At 36.7% G+C, this 21169-nt stretch overlaps 1 protein-coding gene across 1 annotated transcript; it reads right to left on the reverse strand.

Annotated features, from left to right (window-relative positions):
• Positions 1–971: 971 nt before the first annotated feature.
• Positions 972–20758, reverse strand: LOC103508157. Its single transcript, XM_008472689.1, has 4 exons — positions 20728–20758; positions 18627–18689; positions 18380–18588; positions 972–1130 (listed from the first exon to the last, which is right to left on the reverse strand). The coding sequence occupies exons 1-4, from the start codon at positions 20756–20758 to the stop codon at positions 972–974; spliced, it is 462 nt and encodes a 153-aa protein (XP_008470911.1).
• Between the last annotated feature and the right edge of the window lie 411 nt (positions 20759–21169).

Consider the following 21169-nt stretch of genomic DNA (forward strand, 5'->3'; position numbering starts at 1 on the left):
CACGACGCTCTTCCGATCTGACATGGTTATTTACCTTTGTAAGTACATCCTAGCTTTCTAATCCTGAATCCTGGCCAACAGCTCTCTCTCTCTCTCTCTCTCTCTCTCTCTCTCCCTCTCTCTCTCTAACTTTATATTTACATAATCTGCGTAAAAGGTATATCATTTCTCCAATTTATTGTTCGTCCACATATTGTTCATCTACATAACTACATTAACTACATATGAATCTTCTTCTTCGCCTTTTTCCCATGTTCAGATGGGGTCGGCGTTTGTCGTCGGCCTCTCAATCAGCTTTAGAGTGATCGCTTTGAGGCCAACTGGTTTTGGCTAAACAAAATTTTCCGAGTGGGATGCCCTTCGCACTCAACCTTCGCTATTGATAAAGCGTAAGGAAATTTGGGCTAGTCTCCTCCCTGTTTATAGTCCCCTAGCTAGACGCTGATCTACTCTCTGTTTATAGTCCCTCAGCCAGATATGAATATCCAGCAATAATCTATAGTGCTTTAAATTGTTTCTTCTTTCTATAGGTACCTATACACAAGTTGGCACTGACAAAATACACGTTTAATATATTACATAGGCGAAGAAGAAGAAGAAGAAGAAGAAGAATATTAGTCTGGGAATACTTATTAGACTTCTCTCGACTGGGAATTTCAGACTGAAACGAAACTTTTTTACTCATCTATAAAAAATAATTCAATATGGAGAATAACCTAGGGTCCTAGGATGTCTAATATAAACATATTTAATAATAGTATATCTTCTTTTTTATGTGTTTTATTAAAAGAGGAGGTTAAAAATTAGAGTCCTATTCCAAAATATCTTTGATTTACTAATTTATTATGAACTATAGTACTATAGTCACTAGGAAATTCTGTTCTACTTACCAACAACTACGAGATAACTGGAACCGACGGCTGTGTAAAACTTGGGTATATCGGTGACTACTTCACATCGGTAGTAATCACTCAATTCTCTCTGCATGTCTTACCAACAACTACTAGATAACTGGAACCGACGGCTGTGTAAAACTTGGGTATATCGGTGACTACTTCACATCGGTAGTAATCACTCAATTCTCTCTGCATGTTGATGATGCTCACTCTGGTGTCCGTGGAGTTGTTTAGCTGAAACAGAAACAAAATGGGTACATTTCTTTTACACACTGTTTGTCGCACGACTTTTGAAACAATCTGTACCTATATTCAAATTTTTCTTTATGGTGTAAAATGATCATCCTCTAGCATACCTAGAAAAAAACTAGAATTTAACTACCGAACACTATTGTTTATTGTTATTTAAATGTAGGTACCTATTTAAATAACAATAAGTAAATTTATCAAAATCAAAAATCATATCTCAAATTATTTGTTTTAAACCAGACCGTTTTTTCTCTTCTTTGCAATCAACTTCCACATATTTCAATAATCTTTTTACACTGATAATGCTGATGTACACTCCCGTACAGGATAATTAAATTCACCCCCGACATCCGATGTACCACTTTTGCCGCGGTTAAAATATTGGAAAGCTCAAGGCAGGAATAAAGTACATTCAAGTACCTACGACTTAAAATACTTAAATCCTCATCGAACGTTGTGAATGAATTTTCTGTGTAATTAGAAATCAATTATTTAAATTTCATGTAAAAGCGTAATCGGGGATGGGGGGAGAATTGACTGAAAATAAATTCAAATTATGCTGTTGAATAATATTCCCTCATTTGTTCATTTGAACACTAATTACCTCGAACCTCCTATCATGGTGATGAATTTCTTGAGTGTACCTTTCATAGGTAGGAAGATACCTAATCAAATATATGTACCTATACCTACCTACAGTACTCTGTGATTTTAGACTTGGCGTTTTCGAGACAACTAATTAATTAATACAGACAGGGTGTATCATAAAGCGATAAAGACTTGGCGTTTTCAAGACAACTAATTAATTAATACAGACAGGGTGTATCACAAAGCGATATCAAGCCGAAAATGGCGAATAGTACAGATCAAGGAGTGTTACCCCCTCACCTTCCCACTTCTTTCTTCCCCTCCCCCCAAATTCCTTCTCCTTTTTCACCCCCTCTACTTTGTCACCACACAATAGAGGGTAATCCTTTAATCAAACGAAATTGAAAGAAATCATTTAATAAAGTGGTACGCGGTAATATATCGTTGGAGGGTTAAAAAAGTCAATTTTGTATTGAAGGGTTAAAGTTGAAGGAATGTCACTATAATATTGAAGGGCAAAAGAGTGTTAGTTTTCCATCAAATGGTCAAAGGGGTGTTACTTTTGCATTTATGGACAACACTTTGATATATGTTTGCTGAACAATTTATTATGAAGCACACAACAATATAGGAATGTGATCACGCGTTATAACATTAAAAGCTCTAATTATTCACAACTAAAATAGTACCTAAAAAATTATAATAACTATACTAGAATTTCAAGGGACATTATCATACAAAAGTGCTACAAAATAGCACAACCTGTCAAGCACAATATTTGCTGAGTAGACCCAAAGCTTCGGCAAAGAAGTGATTCTCACTTGTTTACGATTGCTATATTGCCCCCCTCATGCATACAGGCAACTCTGAGAGTAATTTTCATAAAAAAATACCTTCATAAGTGTAAAGAAACACACAATATCCTGCTACCAAATCCCGAATAAAAAAAGAGAAGAGCAATAATCATAAATTTCTAGGAGAAAGGGATTTTTTTATTCCCCCTTTTTTGTACTTTTCATTATCTAAACACATGTTGCACTCTGCTTTTCTTCGCTTTCTCTCGATAGGATTTTTTTTTTCTTCAAAAGACTTGAAAGCATTTTTCAGGACTCGATAGATTTTCATAGAAAGAACAGTGAGAAAAAAAAAGACAACAGACTGATTTTTCTTCAAGGCTTAGGGAAAAAGGCCATTTATTGAGCCTTCATTAATAATTTCCCCCTTTAAAGAAGTCTTCTTTTGATTTTTGGTTAAGTGGGGATGAAAAACGCCAGGAAGAAAAATTATCTGAATCACCCAGAATCCATTTCCACTTGATAAGAACAAAAGATATTCTCTCTCTCCCTCTTCTCCCCTCTCCTCCCCCCTCTCTCTCCTAGTCTTCCCTTTTCTCCTCCTTTGGTTAAGAAAAAAAAATGTCGGAAAAATTAAAACAATTTAAAAAGAATAGAATAAAAGACATTGTGCAACTGGAAAACAGGCTTGGAATTATACGTTTTCCAGAGCCTGAAAGGGGAAGAAAGTTAACTTTATTGAGAGGTAGGTGAGAAATGTATGAGACCATTCATTAGGTATTCAAAGGCATAACTATTTTGATATATATGTACGTATTGTGCCTAAAGTTACAGCAACAGATTATCAAGCAAGAAATTAGTGGAGATGCCAAATTCACCATTCTATTCACACCAATGAGACCATGAAAACCCAAGGTAAATCCGAGCCTGGCCTTGAGGAGGGTGGCAAATGACGAGATTGAGAGCTTGAAATATTTCCATTCATACAATGGGAAGGAATTACATGGGAGGGAGGGAGGGAAATAGAGACATCCGCTAGATAGAGGGGAGATAAGACAAGGGAGGGAGGAAGAGGGGAGGTAGAGATAGGAGAGTATTCAGATGGGCAGATAGAAAGAGAGAGAAGAAGATTATGTAGTAAGATAGGGAGAGAGGGAAGGAAGGAAAGAGAGAGTGAAGGGAAAGGAAAGAGAGAGAGGTGAATAGGTAGAGGGAAAGAGAGAGGAGAAAATTATGTAGTAAGAGAGAGAGAAAGAAAGGGAAAGAGAGAAATAGGGGGAAGTAAGGAAAAAGGAGAGGGAGAGAGAGGTGAAGAATAAAAGAGCCCATTAACACGAAACCCGTATCCCCTCTCTCTCTATCTTTCCCTCACCTTCCCACTTCTTTCTTCCCCTCCTCCCCCCAAATTCCTTTCTCCTTTTTCACCCCCTCCACTTTGTCACCACACAATAGAGGGTAATCCTTTAATCAAACGAAATTGAAAGAAATCATTTAATAAAGTGGTACGCGGTAATATATCGACAAAATCTGGCGACACTCTTGCTCGTAGTTTTATTGTTTTCGCCACCCCAGACAAGACTTCGACTTTTTTCGTGTATTTTGTCGTCCTATACTTTTTGTGTGTATTTTTCGCTGATTTATAGGCACTTTTATAATGATAAATATACCGGCTTTTGTGGCTGTATGCAGGTATGCTCCTTATTTGTCTGACTATAGCTGTTCATGTTCAAGAACCTATATGTCTATATCTCAATTATTTGTCTGACCATGTTTGTTCAATAACCTAGAAGATTATTCCCGGGTCAGAATTTGCTGGCATTACGAATTCCACAATACATATTTTAGACAGAGGAAGTCTACATCATAGGAAGGTATAACCTACTAACGTACACTGTTTCAGGTATTTTACCCCTACGTAAATCAATGAAGTTTATCGGTAAACCACTTTTTCGTGAAATGAAGGAATGAGACTGCATACATACCAACGTCCATACATATCTGCACAAGTTGTAGGTATGTATTGAACCAGATAGTTCCTAGTTCGTAGAATCAGATCATTCCATAGGGATGAAAGCTTTCTGTTCACTTTTGTCCAACAAAGGAAATTTCGATGATCAAAACACAGGAATTTTAGGTATTGTTCTACTAGCAGTCTATACAACAAAGATTTACCTACCCGTCCATTTTACTAATACTCAAAGAAGGACTTACCATGCCAGCCTAACTAGCTTGGACGGTAGTTCACCTGACTTGTAAAAGCTAGGTCCTGGGTTTGAATACTGCCTAGGGTAAACTTTATCCTAAACAAATAAGATTCGTTCTCAGAACGACTGACTTTCTCTTATCCTCTTTCTTCGATTTCGGGACTTTGAGACATCCTTTTTGTTACAGTTCCCTCTAATAATCGAGACTATAAGACCTCTGTTGTCACAGTTCCCTCTGTCAAAACTCTTGAAAAAAAGGACTCACCATTTCATTATTTCGGTACCACGTGATGTTGACGCCAAAAACATGTCGAGTGTGTGGTAATTTTGAGAAAATGCTCATTGCTCCAATGCTCACATTGGGCACAGAAAAAAAGTTGAAAATTGAGCCAATTTGGCTCCTGGTAAGGAATTTGATGCATAATAATGATATTAAATTAATATGTAACACATTGTAAAGTGTACCAATTTATTTTTCTTATGCGGATAATGAAGTAGTAGTCATACAGTCATTTATCACCAGCCAAAAATATAGTACCCGTTTTTGTAGATGGCTATGATATATGGGGTTTGTGGCTGAGGGGAAATGCGGTTTGAATCTCATATAGTAGCAATATAAGAATTTATTGTATGAGACAAGGTTATTTATGTAAGTATAATTTTATTGATTTCCTTTTCCTTTAGTGGAAGTACCAAAAGAGTTGATTTTAGAACTTTCAATTGAACACTTCTTAATCTTCTTTACCTGTACCATTATGGTGATTCTGGACACAATGCACAAAATAGGAATTGGCAAGACAGGACATCCAGACAGCAGCCGAAGCGTATGGTGCGGCAAATTCTTTTTAATTTTTCTGGAAAGTAAAGACGCTGACTGCGTAAAGACTTTTGAAATATTGCTGATGCAAAATTTTAATTCCAAAATACATATGTATTTTCGAGGGATCCTTTAATAACAAAGATCGTGAGGTAGGCTCAGAAGGAGTCTTTTGTGAGGAAACTGCAGGGGCAAACGTCAAATGCACAACGTGAATTTCATACGAGGATGGTGATGATGAGACTTTATATCTACATAATCTGCGTAAAAGGTACCTATATCATTTCTCCAATTTATTGTTCGTCTACATATTGTTCATCTACATAACTACATAATGAATCTTCTTCTTCTTCTTCTTCTTCTTCTTCTTCTTCTTCTTCTTCTTCGCCTTTTCCCATGTTCAGATGGGGTCGGCCTCTCAATCAGCTTTAGAGTGATCGCTTTGAGGCCAACTTGTTTTGGCTAAACAAAATTTTCCGAGTGTGATGCCCTTCGCACTCAACCTTCGCTATTGATAAAGCGTGAGGAAATTTGGGCTAGTCTCCTCCCTGTTTATAGTCCCCTAGCTAGACGCTGATCTACTCTCTATTTATAGTCCCTCAGCCAGATATGAATATCCAGCAATAATCTATAGTGCTTTAAATTGTTTCTTCTTTCTATAGGTATACACAAGTTGGCACTGACAAAATACACGTTTAATATATTACATAGGCGAAGAAGAAGAATATTAGTCTGAGAATACTTTATTAGACTTCTCTCGACTGGGAATTTCAGACTGAAACGAAACTTTTTTACTCATCTATAAAAAATAATTCAATATGGAGCTTTTGGAGCATACATGCAGAGGAGATACCCCCGATATTTTCTGATGATGAAATTGTTTAAACTTTCACCGTATTTCTAACATCATTAAAAGTTTCGTTCGACAAATAAATCTAAAATTATGAAGTTACCGGAGGAGGCAATTTTATTTTGTATCAAATTTGTAGAAATGGAGTGTGTGGTAGATGTGCAGAACCAGCTATCTATTCGGAATTTTTTGGTTATTTTTTGTTATTTTTTGAAATCGAGGAAAATACGTAGGTGATAAAAAAGAAATAAATTTGTACTCGTTTTTCGATTGCAAATATTTCAACGGGTTACTTTCTGGTGTTCCCGTGTTGACCCAGCACCTAAATGGGAAGTCTCTGGAAATTCCAAGCTTTTGTATACAGCGTGTTGAATGGGTTTTGTACGATTATTAATCCAACTCTTTCTTTAACCTTTAACAGTCTCATGAACGGTTTCACCATTATTTTTGCATCCTCCAGAAGGCCTATTAAGGTAACAGTCTGTTAGGCTAACAGTCTGTTAAGTTCCATTTGATTTGTAGGTATAGGTTTAACAGGGCTATTAGGGGCTGTTTAGGAAGTTTGGTGAAACCCATCCTAGCTCACTCTTTTTTTACCAGGCCAATTTTCCACAGGACACTGAAGAAAAGCAACGCCGAGAGAGACATGTTCTTGGACGGGTGATGGTCCTAGTGTCCGTCACATACATATTATTAACTTAAATTCTTCCAGCTAAGTGCATCCTGATCACTTGCTAGTCCGCCCTAACCTAACCCACCCTATTACTTATGTTGACCTTATACTGACTCAAATTTAATGAACGTGCAATAGCTGCAGCGAATTATTGGAGAAATCTAGTTTATAGTATAGTCGAACGCAGAAAGCAAGTAAGTGGAAATTTCTATATGGAGGTAGGTATCTTTGAGCTTCGACAGGAAATTCTGGGGATTGAAATCCCAGGGTAACAGCGAATAAAATCCCAAGCTACCTCTGACGGGACCAACTTGGGATTTCACCATCTGTGGAGACAGATAAATGTTTACCGTCATGTGGTCCTTTATAAACTTTTGCTGAAAAACACACCTAGAGTGCAAAACTCAATAGAAAAGACCGTATCTAAATATGGACCGTTTCACCGTTGTTTTTGCATCCTCCAGAAGGCCTGTTAAGCTAACAGTCTGTTAGGCTAATAGTCTGTTAAGTTCCATTTGATTTGTAGGTATAGGCTTAACAGGGCTATTAGGGGCTGTTTAGGAAGTTTGGTGAAACCCATCCTAGCTCACTCTTTTTTTTACCAGGCCAGTTTTCCACAGGACACTGAAAAAAGCAACCTCGAGAGAGACATGTTCTTGGACGGGTGATGGTCCTAGTGTCCGTCACATATTATTAACTTAAATTCTTCCAGCTAAGTGGATCCTGATCACTTGCTAGTCTGCCCTAACCTAACCCACCCTATTACTTATGTTGACCTTATACTGACTCAAATGAACGTGCAATAGCTGCAGCGAATTATTGGAGAAATCAAGTTTAGTATAGTCGAACGCAGAAAGTAAGTGGAAATTTCTATATGGAGGTAGGTATCTTTGAGCTTCGATAGGAAATGGGGATTGAAATCCCAGGGTAACAGCGAATAAAATCCCAAGCTACCTCTGATTGGGACCAACTTGGGATTTCACCATCTGTGGAGACAGAGAAATGTTTACCGTCATGTGGTCCTTTATAAACTTTTGCTGAAAAACACACCTAGAGTGCAAAACTCAATAGAAAAGACCGTATCTAAATCAAAGTGTAACGTATTGCATTGGCTTGGGGGATAGAGTTGGAAAGTTTCGTCCTTTTTCACATGAACTTGAAGTCGGTGAATAATGAAGTGAACTTTTAGGGATTGGAAGGTATCTAATATCTATCTATACTATCTTTGTATCTATTCTTATCAGGGACGAATCGTGGAAATTGGTGCACTGGGAATGTCCCTTCCCAAACTGATTAAAGGCCAGAAAAAAGATTTCCTTTTCTCACAGGTGCATTACTTTTTGGTTTCTCTTCCACGTAATAGACATGGAATGATTTATTGTAGGTAACTACTAATATTTTTTATTCCACCCTGTAAAATATATATTTGTTTATAAATATAACAGGTAGGTAGATAGGTAGTTACTTGCTAAATAGGTATTATTATGTATTGTACCCCAGAATAAATTGTACTATTATATTATGTGATACCAGCCTATATACAATACACACCCTTCTAAACTTGCACTGAGTTAAACAATTCCTTTAGGACCCCGCAGGCTGTTTGGATTTTATTTATAACAAAATATCGAGAGAGCAATATTTGCAATAAACTGAGATTAAGTGATGATAAAATGTTAAAATACTTTTCCTCTGGAAACCCCCCTTCCAGAAAGGTTCTGTAGTTAGCAGGTATAAAGTGCAGGGATTGCTTGTAGTGAACTTTTATTGATGGCGGCGTTTTATAGCTGTAACTAGGCTATTATTTTCGACTTCCCTGTCTGTCCCTGTCATTCCATTATAGCTTGATGTTCAAATTCCTTTCAAACTCCCCCAAACCTTGAATCAGAAGCAATAGTGTAGAATGATAATAAACTGAATAATCTGAATATTAAACAAATTAGGTAGGTACATAGGTACTGATTTTCTCTAATCACGATCGCATTAACTACGGGCTAAAAAATTCCCGGAGGGACGGGCCCAGCTTGTTCCAATTGTAAATATGGATTTACCGTCGTTGTGTAACTTCTAAGGTATCTAGTGACGGGGGTATTACCCTCCATATTACGGCGCGGAGCGGCGACTCATTCAGCCTGCGCATGACCGGGAAAAGAGAGCAGCACGTGATTGGCCAGATGGGTACCCATCCGCAAACCACGCGGACCGTAGCTTAACTTCAGTGATCCGAAGGGAACTGATGGGCATTCAATGTGCTCTCTCCGCTTTGTAAAATAATTGAATGATTATACCTAAGTGCCATCTGTATGAACTATGAAATAAACTGTTCTTCAAGACTTCAGAGTTACAAAGTACACCAAATATCCTCTTGACAGTTTTCTGGATAGTTGTTACCCATTTTGAGAGAGAGAGAGAGAGAGAGAGAGAGAGAGAGAGAGAGAGAGAGAGAGAGACACGCCCTTCTAAACTTGCACTGAGTTAAGCAATTCCTTCAGGACCCCGTAGGCTGTTTGGATTTTATTTATAACAAAATATCGAGAGAGCAATATTTGCAATAAACTGAGATTAAGTGATGATAAAATGTTAAAATATATTGCAAAATTCTTTCTGGAACAAGGACCTTATTTCTGCAGAAAAGATGAGAATGCCCACAATATGTAATTTCTCGTCCACTATTTTCTGTTTTGCAGGTGTTTCCCCAATTGTATATCCGACATTGTCCCTGAACTCCCTGATAGATATTTTTTTAGTCATATGTATTACATGTACATACAATATTTTCCTATAAGACACAATATTTTATACCTATACTCGTATGCTCCTCCACGCACAAAGCCTACGAGGCAAAATTCTTTCTGGAACAAGGACCTGATTTCTGCAGAAAAGATGAGAATGCCCACAATATGTAATTTCTCGTCCACTATTTTCGGATTTGCAGGTCTGGTGTTTCCCCAATTTTATTGTATATCCAACAATGATACTCCCTGATAGATATTTCTTTAGTCATATGTAGGTATGACATGTACATACAATATTTTCCTATAAGATATTTTGTACCTATACTCGTATGCTCCTCCACGCACAAAGCCTACGAGAAAATGTCTTGAGAAATTCCTGAGTTCCTTTTATTTGAGTTAAAGTGGGAGAAGAGGTAAGGGATGGAGGGGAGATATTTTGTCCAAAATGAGGACAAATAAATACGTACCTTCCTATTCGAGGAAACTTTATTTTTTACCTATTGTGTGAGTATTTTATTGTGGAATAAAAATTGTGTTGGGGTGGGGGACTGGAGGTTGGGGTCTTGGGGTTTGCGGGTAGGTTGGGGTGGAGAGGTGAAAATACTGAATGCTATTATTGTGTTGAGCCTCAGATATGAATACGTTATTGTCATTGTGGGTGGGGGTGATGGAAGTGGAGAGGATATTCCCTAGTGATTAGGGTCCTCTCGGATGATGAAGGCAGAGTATGTAAAACGGGCACCTATCTACCAATATTTTTCTTTCCGAATTTCGGCGTTTGACCATCATTAGTGACAGAAATCGTGTATTGAAGACAAGAATATTTGGAAGAAAAGGGAAAAGAAGAAGACATTTTTTATTCAAGAGGGACGGCAATATTTCGCTGAAACCTTCAGCAAGAGGTTTCCTGTGCCTTCAGTATTTTCTATCCTGGTAAATCTTAAAAACTCCCCCAAACCTTGAATCAGAAGCAATAGTGTAGAATGATAATAAACTGAATATTAAACAAATTAGGTAGGTACATATTAGGTACTGATTTTCTCTAATCACGATCGAATAAACTACGGGTAAAGCGATATCGAAAAATGGCGAATTGTACAGATCAAGGAGTGTTAGATCCTGTATAAGTCGTCTATTAATGGGTACCTCTGCCGAGGAGCTTAAAGATTAGAATTACGTAGGCAGCTAACTTTTCAAATTCAAAACTTTCAATTTTCTTAAAATACGTCTAGCCTACGTAATGCCTACTCGTCTTGGAATCAGCTAACTAATTTTTCTTATTGGATTATGTAGGTATTTAATTTAATTTGGAAAAAAAGGAAGTTCATTGCGTATTAGGTAGATTGCATTATTCAAAATGCATAGTTTTCATCTACAAAGATCTGTAGTTCGGTACATTTCTGTTCTAACAAGGCAAAAGAGAAGTCCATTTTTTGAGTCCAGTGCCCTAAATCACCAAAGTATGGAAAAGTATTTCAATATGATTCGTCCAAATTCAAAATTCTGCTTTTCCATTGGCTATTACACTTGTAAGATACTTTTCCATACTTTGGTGATTCAATTATTTAAATTTCATGTAAAAGCGTAATTGGGGATGGGGGGAGAATTGACTGAAAATAAATTCAAATTAAGTATGCTGTTGAATAATATTCCCTCATCTGTTCATTTGAACACTAATTACCTCGAACCTCCTATCATGTGATGAATTTCTTGAGTGTACCTTTCATAAGTAGGAAGATACCTAATTAAATATATGTACCTATACCTACCTACAGTAGTCTGTGATTTTAGACTTGGCGTTTTCGAGACAACTAATTAATTAATTAATACAGACAGGGTGTATCATAAAGCGATATCAAGCCGAAAATGGCGAATAGTACAGATCAAGGAGTGTTACATCCTGTATAAGTCGTCTATTAATGGGTACCTCTGCCGAGGAGCTTAAAGATTAGAATTACGTAGGCAGCTAACTTTTCAAGTTCAAAAGTTTCAATTTTCTTAAAATACGTCCAGCCTACATAGTGCCTACTGATCTTGGAATCAGCTAACTAATTTTTCCTATTGGATTATGTAGGTATTTAATTTAATTTGAAAAAAAAAAGGAAGTTCATTGCGTATTAGGTAAATTGCATTATTCAAAATGCATAGTTTTCATCTACAAATATCTGTAGTTCGGTACATTTCTGTTCTAACAAGGCAAAAGAGAAGTCCATTAGAGTCCAGGTAAAATTTAGTATTTTGGCGTCTCCACCATCAATACAAAAATGCCTTTGGAATTTTTAACTGTAGGTAGTCTGCCTTTGAGCCTTTGGGATTTTAGGTAATCCTATGGTCACATGCCATGTGTTTGGAATTTTCGACTGTAGGTAGTAGTCCTATGTGTTCTTCTAAATCTAAATCTCTAAAATTCTTCCCCTTCTTTCTTCCTCCAACATATCTGCCTTCCCTTCTTCCCTTTCAATACAAAAATGCCTTTGGAATTTTTATAACTGTAGGTAGTCTGCCTTTGGGATTTTAGGTAATCCTATGGGCACATGCCATGTGTTTGGAATTTTCGACTGTAGGTAGTCCTATGTGTTCTTCTAAATCTAAATCTCTAAAATTCTTCCCCTTCTTTCTTCCTCCAACATATCTGCCTTCCCTTCTTCCCTTTCTGTTTATTTCCTCCCGGAAAATCCTCCAGTGCGGTTTTGCACCGATTCATATTGTGCTTCTTTCCAGAGCGTAACACAATAATTTTCATTTTCATATCCACAAATTTCCGACTGGGAAGAAGAATAGATTTCCTTTGGATCTCCTTTTGTTTTGGGGTCGCGAATTTTCATTCAAATTAAAAACACAAAGGGTTGCTCCAGTAATTTCCTTGATTAGGAGTTAATGTTCCAAGAGTGTGTCCTTTTTTCGAAGAAAAGACATTACAGAGGCGTAGAAATTTGGGGCCACAAGACAGAAAACTATTCTAATTTCATAGAATAGAAAAAAATAAGAGGAGAGGAAGCAAAAAAAAAATGGGGGGGGACATTATAAAAAGGAGAAAAGGGGATGGGAAAAAAATCAAGGATGAAAAGAGGATTATGAAAATAAATCTAAACTTACGTTTTTTATTGCCATTTGTAAAAATGACAGGTTTCATTACAGCCTTTAAGGAACATGGCTTTTGTTCCCAGATAGATGGGTCGTGTGTGCCGTTCTTACGATTGTATAGAAGTGAAAATAAAGGCTATAATAAATTTAAAAAAAAACCTGAAGGACTTCTGTCCAGAGTTACATTCATATTCTTATACCCCCAGTGGTATTTGACGCCCTCAACCGTCCTTCATGAAAGAAAATTTTCCATGTTAAAGAACAACTCGCAGGAAGTAATGGAAACTGAAACGAAAATAATTTTCAAACAAAATGTATGACGGAGTTTTCGGAATTGCTAATTTTTATTGTCTATTTGCGTAGTTTGAACTTTTATGTCGTTCTTCTTTGGTAGGTCAGCCTTTAGGAACATGGCTTTTGTTCCCAGATAGGTGGGTCGTGTGTGCCGTTCTTACGATTGTATAGAAGTGAAAATAAAGGCTATAATAAATTAAAAAAAAACCTGAAGGACTTCTGTCCAGAGTTACATTCATATTCTTATACCCCCAGTGGTATTTGACGCCCTCAACCGTCCTTCATGAAAGAAAATTCTTCATGTTGTCCTTTCTCGCAGGAAGTAATGGAAACTGAAACGAAAATAATTTTCAAACAAAATGTATGACGGAGTTTTCGGAATGGCTAATTTTTATTGTCTATTTGCGTAGTTTGAACTTTTATGTTGTTCCTCTTTGGTACTCCGCTTTTCATAAATGTGTTTTAAGTAGGTATGTATACTCGTACACCTACATTGGGGAAGAAATTCAGCTGACAGCCGATTTCATTACTTTCCTTCCTAAAAGGTCAGGAAACTAAAATAAAATTATCAGAGATTTAAAAAGGTAATTCATTGTTAACATGTTAACCATGCCATGGTCGAATAGGACAGTAAAGTCCCTTCACCAGGAAATAATTAAGCAGGATTTTACCACCATCTTGAATAAAGTTATTGATAGGTTTCTATAAAGGTGAGTTCTAGGCTGAGATAGACCCTTCTGTCCGAATGTACTGAAGAGAATTTCGAGAGAAGAGAGGAAAGTATAGTAATACGACAAACTTCTATTCTTTGGTACTCCGCTTTTCATAAATGTATTTTAAGTATGTGTACCTACATTGGGGAAGAAATTCAGCTGACAAACCGATTTCATTACTTTCCTTCCTATAAGGTCAGGAAAGTAAAATAAAATTATCAGAGATTTAAAAAGGTAATTCATTGTTAACATGTTAACCAAGCCTTGGTCGAATAGGACTGTAAAGTCCCTTCACCAGGAAATAATTAAGCAGGATTTTACCACCATCTTGAATAAAGTTAGCGATAGGTTTCTATAAAGGTGAGCTCTAGGCTGAGATAGTCCCTTCTGTCCGAATGTACTGAAGAGAATTTCGAGAGAAGAGAGGAAAGTATAGTAATACGACAAACTTCTATCCCTTCCTCTTTCTATTTGGGATACTCGCTCTCTCTTTTCTTTCCCCCCTCCCTTATCCTTCTCCTCCCCGCTTTTCCCTCTCTCTCTTTTTGTATTCCCCTCTGGCTCCCTTTCTCTCCCTCTCTCCTCCTCTTTGGTACTCCGCTTTTCATAAATGTATTTTAAGTATGTATACCTCTACATTGAGGAAGAAATTCAGCTGACAGCCGATTTCATTACTTTCCTTCCTATAAGGTCAGGAAAGTAAAATAAAATTATCAGAGATTTAAAAAGGTAATTCATTGTTAACATGTTAACCAAGCCTTGGTCGAATAGGACTGTAAAGTCCCTTCACCAGGAAATAATTAAGCAGGATTTTACCACCATCTTGAATAAAGTTAGCGATAGGTTTCTATAAAGGTGAGCTCTAGGCTGAGATAGTCCCTTCTGTCCGAATGTACTGAAGAGAATTTCGAGAGAAGAGAGGAAAGTATAGTAATACGACAAACTTCTATCCCTTCCTCTTTCTATTTGGGATACTCTCTCTCTCTTTTCTCTCCCCCCTCCCTTATCCTTCTCCTCCCCGCTTTTCCCTCTCTCTCTTTTTGTATTCCCCTCTGGCTCCCTTTCTCTCCCTCTCTCCTCCTATTCCTTCTCCTTTTTAGGCTCTCCCTTCCTCCCTCTTTCCCTTCCTTCTCTTCCCCTCTTCCTTTATGTCTCTCCCCCCCCCTCTGGCCTCCTATCTCCCTGCTGTGTGTCTTTTCATTCTTTTGTTTCTAGTTGTTTCATATTAATATAATTCTGGCTCGGGTCATTTAAATTGTCTGCAGTTCAACTTTTTTCTCCATCCTCTTCCTAATGTAATCTTATGCATACAGGGTGGGCCTTGGAAATGTCGATTATATACAGGGTGAAAATCTAGTCAACCAACAAAAAATATCTCAGATAATGTATTGTACTTTGGAAGATGATGTTGAGAGGCATTCATCATATAAAGGTTAGTACAGACAAATAAAAAAAAGAGAGAGAGAGAGAGAGAGAGAGAGAGAGAGAGAGAGAGAGAGAGAGAGAGAGAGAGAGAGAGAGAGAGAAAGAGGGACGGCAATATTTCGCTGAAACCTTCAGCAAGAGGTTTCCTGTGCCTTCAGTATTTTCTATCCTGGTAAATCTTAACAATATTTCGCTGAAACCTTCAGCAAGAGGTTTCCTGTGCCTTCAGTATTTTCTATCCTGGTAAATCTTAGACAAATAACAAACCAATCAATTCAGCTGCCTATTGTAATTTTAAGGATAGCCGGGGAGGCACTATATCAAAATGAGCACTATAAAAATATTTATGACATTACTGTGATCAATAAAATATTTAATAACCATTACCATTTGTAACAATCAATATATTTCTCGTTTCTAGAGAAATATTTCGCAATAGAAATTCCGATAAATGCTGAATGCTAGGAGTAATTTTATTACTCCGTTGAAACAGTGAGCATTTGAGCAATAAGAAATATTTCGCAATAGAAATTCCGATAAATGCTGAATGCTAGGAGTAATTTTATTACTCCGTTGAAACAGTGAGCATTTGAGCAATCCATAGGAAGGAGGAAATAATTTGATTTGAAATATTTTTAATGGCTTTTAAATAAAAAAAAAAGATCCAAAGAGAGAAAAGAATAATTTCAACAACGGGAAAAAAGTAAAAATTTGATGTCGAAAAATTGAAAAAAGTAATAAACTTTTAACTTAATTTGCTCAGCATTTTGAGAATAAAAAATCGTGTCAAATTTGAGTGAAAAATTAGGTACACAGGTAGGTAGGTACCTATACTGTGAGCAATTTAGCTATTCGTTTCTTAATTTAATAAAATATCTAGGTATAATAGTATTTGAAAAGAGTATCTTTTTTCAATTTTATTATTTTGCTTTTGCATTTCACTCACATTGCAGTTAAAACATAGTCACATACTCGTATAATGGAGTGAAGTTATAACCCTACTAGCCCAAGCAATTTCACAATCACTCCTGATGGTAAAAAGGCTCTTGATCTATTTATACGTATATTACCTGATCAAATGGACTATGTAATCCATCTGCGTGACTGAAAATAGCTACATTGCAAAAATACGCTTATTTGCAAAACACAGAACAGATTGGATTACACTACTAAACATAAACAAATAAACTCATCATTCTCTGTTAATTGTTAGGAAGAAATACTCGAAAGAGACAAGGTTTGAAAGTTAAAACATATTTCCCCAGACATTTCGGGTATAGTGAGAGTGAAAAGATGGAATAAAAAAACTAATCCACCAGCTTGTGCGAGACCTTACCCCGACTATAGCTACTCTGTCAATTAATCATATCAAATGAATATAAGCTAACTTCATTTCAGTGGAAATAGGCGAAAGCGGGAGGAAAAAAAGTTGGAAAGAGAGCACAGAGATAAAAGCGAGGCAAAGAAGACAAGAGAGGAACATTGTATCACACGGGAAGAAAAAGCCCGGTAGTTATGGGAGACGGGTAGAAGGCGGGTATTAGACGGGTAGAAGAAGGATAAGAGACGGGTAGAAGAAGGATAGAAGGCGGGTAGAAGACGGGTAATACCTGCTCCATTGAAAATTCTGAAACAGCATAAATAAACCGACCGAAGGCGGGTAGAAGACGGGTAATACCTGCTCCATTGAAAATTCTGAAACAGCATAAATAAACCGACCTTAGCTTTTCCACCATTATTCAAACGTTTCAAGTCAAAAGCGTCCTTTTTTTCATGCTACATTAAAATTGTGAAATTCCGTAACAACGACATTGCACTGTTGAAGCTGGGACTAAAGATAAATGGGAATTTCCACCATTATTCAAACGTTTCAAGTCAAAAGCGTCCTTTTTTTCATGGTACATTAAAATTGTGAAATTCCGTAACAACGACATTGCACTGTTGAAGCTGGGACTAAAGATAAATGGGAACTACTTCCAGCAAAACCTAGCACTTGTTTCGGAGGATTGGGAAAGGCTGATTTTTTGCCAAATCTAAAGGATAATATAATTATATTCATTGAATTATTTGAGACCGTAATCAGTGATCAGAAGTAGAATGTTTATCCCGACTCTACTGGACATTGAGAAAGGTCCTTGAATTTTAGCTTTTTTACCAGTTTTATTCAGGAATATTCAATGAATCAGTATTCAGCAATATTAAATGGGTCAGGATTCAGGAATATTAAGTGGGTCAGCATTCAGGAATATTCAATGGGTCAGGATTAAGGAATATTCAATGAATCAGTACTCAGGAATACTCAGTGGGTCAGGATTCAGGAATATTCACCCAATATATTGTAAAGTGGAGCCTGATGGCTAGTGCAAATAAGGTAGGAAATACCTATGCAAAATAATGCAAATGGAAAATAATTCAATGAATATAAAAAAAGAGTCTTTGTTTTATTCATTTGCCACTTTTTCTAATGGATGGTAAAATGAAGCACCTATTCTGACGGAATGTATCGATTTCAGTAAAAAAAAAAAAAGCTATTAACATTTTACATGCTAGTAGATACCTACCTATCTATTTTTATCTTAAATAAAAAATGCTGTCTTTCAACAAAATATCCACATCTACTAAAATGCAAAATAATGCAAATGGAAAATAATTCAATGAATATAAAAAAAAAGAGTCTTTGTTTTATTCATTTGCCACTTTTTCTAATGGATGGTAAAATGAAGCACCTATTCTGACGGCATGTATCGATTTCAGTAAAAAAAAGCTATTAACTATTTTACATGCTAGTAGATACCTACCTATCTATTTTTATCTTAAATAAAAAATGCTGTCTTTCAACAAAATATCCACATCTACTAAAATTGTACCGCTCTTGATCGTGAAGATGATGGCTTAAAAAGGGTAGATGGCGTAAAAGGGGGTAAAAACAACGGAGGTTTATTTACATTAAAGAGGGACATATCACTTAAGGAACTCACAAAGTCTAGAGCTATAGGAACATTGAGGACCTCCCAAGAGTCCCAAGTAAAATATGAAGAACATTACTTAAGTACTTACGTCGACCGTTATACCAGAAGACGCAAAGGTTCTCGTAGGAGGAATCTCTTTTGGAACGAATCGGTAGAACTCGGTTTTGCCCCGGAACCATTTGACCGAATACAGAAGGTCACCTTCAAGGTCATAAGTACATTCTAGTATACAACTTCCGCCGGATACCACAGCTGTCGGGACGGTGACTTTCAAATTCCTCAGTCCATTTGTTAGATCTGAAATCAGACAATAGAGATAGAACTGTTAAAAACGCTTCCGCCGGACACCACAGCTGTCGGGACGGTGACTTTCAAATTCCTCAGTCCATTTGTTAGATCTGAAATCAGACAATAATAGTGCTTAATAATAGTTTAATAGTGCTTATTTATACTGCTCGCATAGGACTGAAAAGTCCCTTTACTCCAGCAGTAGGCTACTACTATTAATGTGTTCTCAAATTATATGAGGATAAAATTCCATACCTCGGCTGGGATTGAACCCACGCCCTCCTGTTTACCTGGTCAAATTCTCAAATTATATTGAGGATAAAATTCCATACCTCGGCTGGGATTGAACCCACGCCCTCCTGTTTACCATATTGAGGATAAAATTCCATACCTCGGCTGGGATTGAACCCACGCCCTCCTGTTTACCAGGCGAGCGCCTTGACCAAACCACCGAGGCTTAGTCTGGCTGGGGGAATTTGAACAGAGAGTGTAGACCTGTTTAATCTGGCTAAGGGACTAACAGATAAAATTCCATACCTCGGCTGGGATTGAACCCACGCCCTCCTGTTTACCAGGCGAGCGCCTTGACCACTACACCACCAATAGAGATAGAACTGTTAAAAACAAGAAAACAACACAAATAAATCGACATTTAAGATCGAACAAATTTTGGAAAGACTGCAATTGTTAAAAACAAGAAAACAACACAAATAAATCGACATTTAAGATCGAACAAATTTTGGAAAGACCGCAATTTTAAATCCTAAAACTGGATATAATTCTAAATATCCGAATCAATGGGATCTTCTATCCCTCAATTCTTTCCCAATTTTCTAACCTGTGCAATGCAATATTAATAGTCCTTCCTTGTATAGGATGTACACTCGTACAGCTTAGCACAACCTTGTTATGGGACCTTTGGTCCCAACACCTACCTCTAGGTGGGCTTTTAATTTGTGGTATGGTGCTTAATAAAAATGTGTAGAATGTAGGTATGTAGGTAATGCGTAAGATGTAAATTCCATATTTTGCAATAATTATACATACTTTGTACTCGCGTAACCAACCTCAGTGGTGTAGTGGTTAGCACGGTGGACTTCGGATATGAAGGTTGGTGGTTCGAGTCCAAGTCAAGTCATGAAATTTAGCGTAGTGCATTAAGCAGGGAATGACATTTGTGACAAGCATTTATGCTTAACACAATAAATTAAAATTGTCTAGTCTTAATTTTAGTACTTATAGACCTAATTGGAAATCGTGTCATGTAAGTATAGTTGTATAATATAGTCAAAGAAAAAAGTCAAATCAAAAACAAAAAATCTTAGGTATTATTTTTACCTTTTCCTTTTGTCTTAGGAGATTTGAATAGCTAAGAGGGAAAGAAAATTTCCTATATCTTAATATTACTTATAGACCTAATTGGAAATCGGGTCATGTAAGTATAGTTGTATAATATAGTCAAAGAAAAAAGTCAAATTAAAAACAAAAAATCTTAGGTATTATTTTTACCTTTTCCTTTTGTCTTAGGAGATTTGAATAGCTAAGAGGGAAAGAAAATTTCCTATAAGAGTGGTTTCCAATATTCAAGGAAATAAAAATGCATAATAGGTAGGTTGAGGTGGAAAAATTTCAAGATTTCTTTTCATTATGGTTGGAATCTCTTCCCTATTGATTTCTTTCCTTATTTTGTATCTCTAATACTTATTTCAGATTGGGCTACTGCCGTAATAACATTCTATGGAGTTACAACATTTTTGGTTGGGTAATTCTTGGCTTAACGATATATGGTAGTCGTAAGACCAACAATTGCCCAACCATCGATGTTGTTAGGGTGTTGTTAGTGTTGGTAGAGGCACCCGAGGTTTTTCTTTTCGAGAGGAAGGTTTACCTGTAAAATATGAAAAAGGGTAAAGATGTGACGCAAAAGGAGAAAAGGAGAGAAAGAGGTGATAAAGATAAGGGAGGAGAGGGATCTGGAAGGGGTAGGATAGGCCGATAGGAGGTAGGAAAATAAGAAAGACCTGTTTGTTCCTTTTCATAATATTGACACGTCGTTGCACATTTCAAAGTACAAATTATTGTTGTGGAAAGCCTAATACAAGTCCATATGTCTATATTTATATTATAAATATAGACATATTGTCTCACATTTCGAGGACATCACCTTTGAATAATTCATGCTGCCCATTTGGAGAACCTATTTGGCTAACACTCTACATCACTTTACTCTATTTAAAACCCCCTATTCTTTTAAACGAGCCTATGCTTTGATTTTCATTGCAATTTTCAAAGGATTCCACTTTGAAAATTGCAGAATGGAGAGTTGCAGAGTACCTAAAGGAATAAGGCTCCCTGCCCATGTCCCTGAAAGTGTCACAAAAATCGCATCACCCACGGTTATTGCAAAATAACTTTTGCTATGAGTGAAATCTAACCGTCGTATGTATGAAATCTAAAGAAAAACTTAAGTTTAACTTAAGACGAACAATGTTGCCAATTTCATGTCATTTCTTGAGATAACTGGCTAGATTTCATGAAATTTGGCAAGAATTGCAAAATTCTTTCTGGAAGAAGGACCTGATTTCTGCAG

The sequence above is a fragment of the Diaphorina citri genome, unplaced genomic scaffold (genome assembly GCF_000475195.1).
Source record: "Diaphorina citri unplaced genomic scaffold, Diaci psyllid genome assembly version 1.1 scaffold374, whole genome shotgun sequence".
Lineage (NCBI taxonomy): Eukaryota > Metazoa > Arthropoda > Insecta > Hemiptera > Psyllidae > Diaphorina > Diaphorina citri.

Coding starts and splice junctions, on each gene's coding strand:
- LOC103508157 (XM_008472689.1), bottom strand. CDS start 20,758: ATGAATTATTCAAAGGTGATGTCCTCGAAAT. Junction 18,690..20,727: donor AAAGGTGATGTCCTCGAAAT/GTGAGACAATAT, acceptor GTCTGATTTCAG/ATCTAACAAATGGACTGAGG. Junction 1,131..18,379: donor CTTCTGGTATAACGGTCGAC/GTAAGTACTTAA, acceptor TTTCTGTTTCAG/CTAAACAACTCCACGGACAC.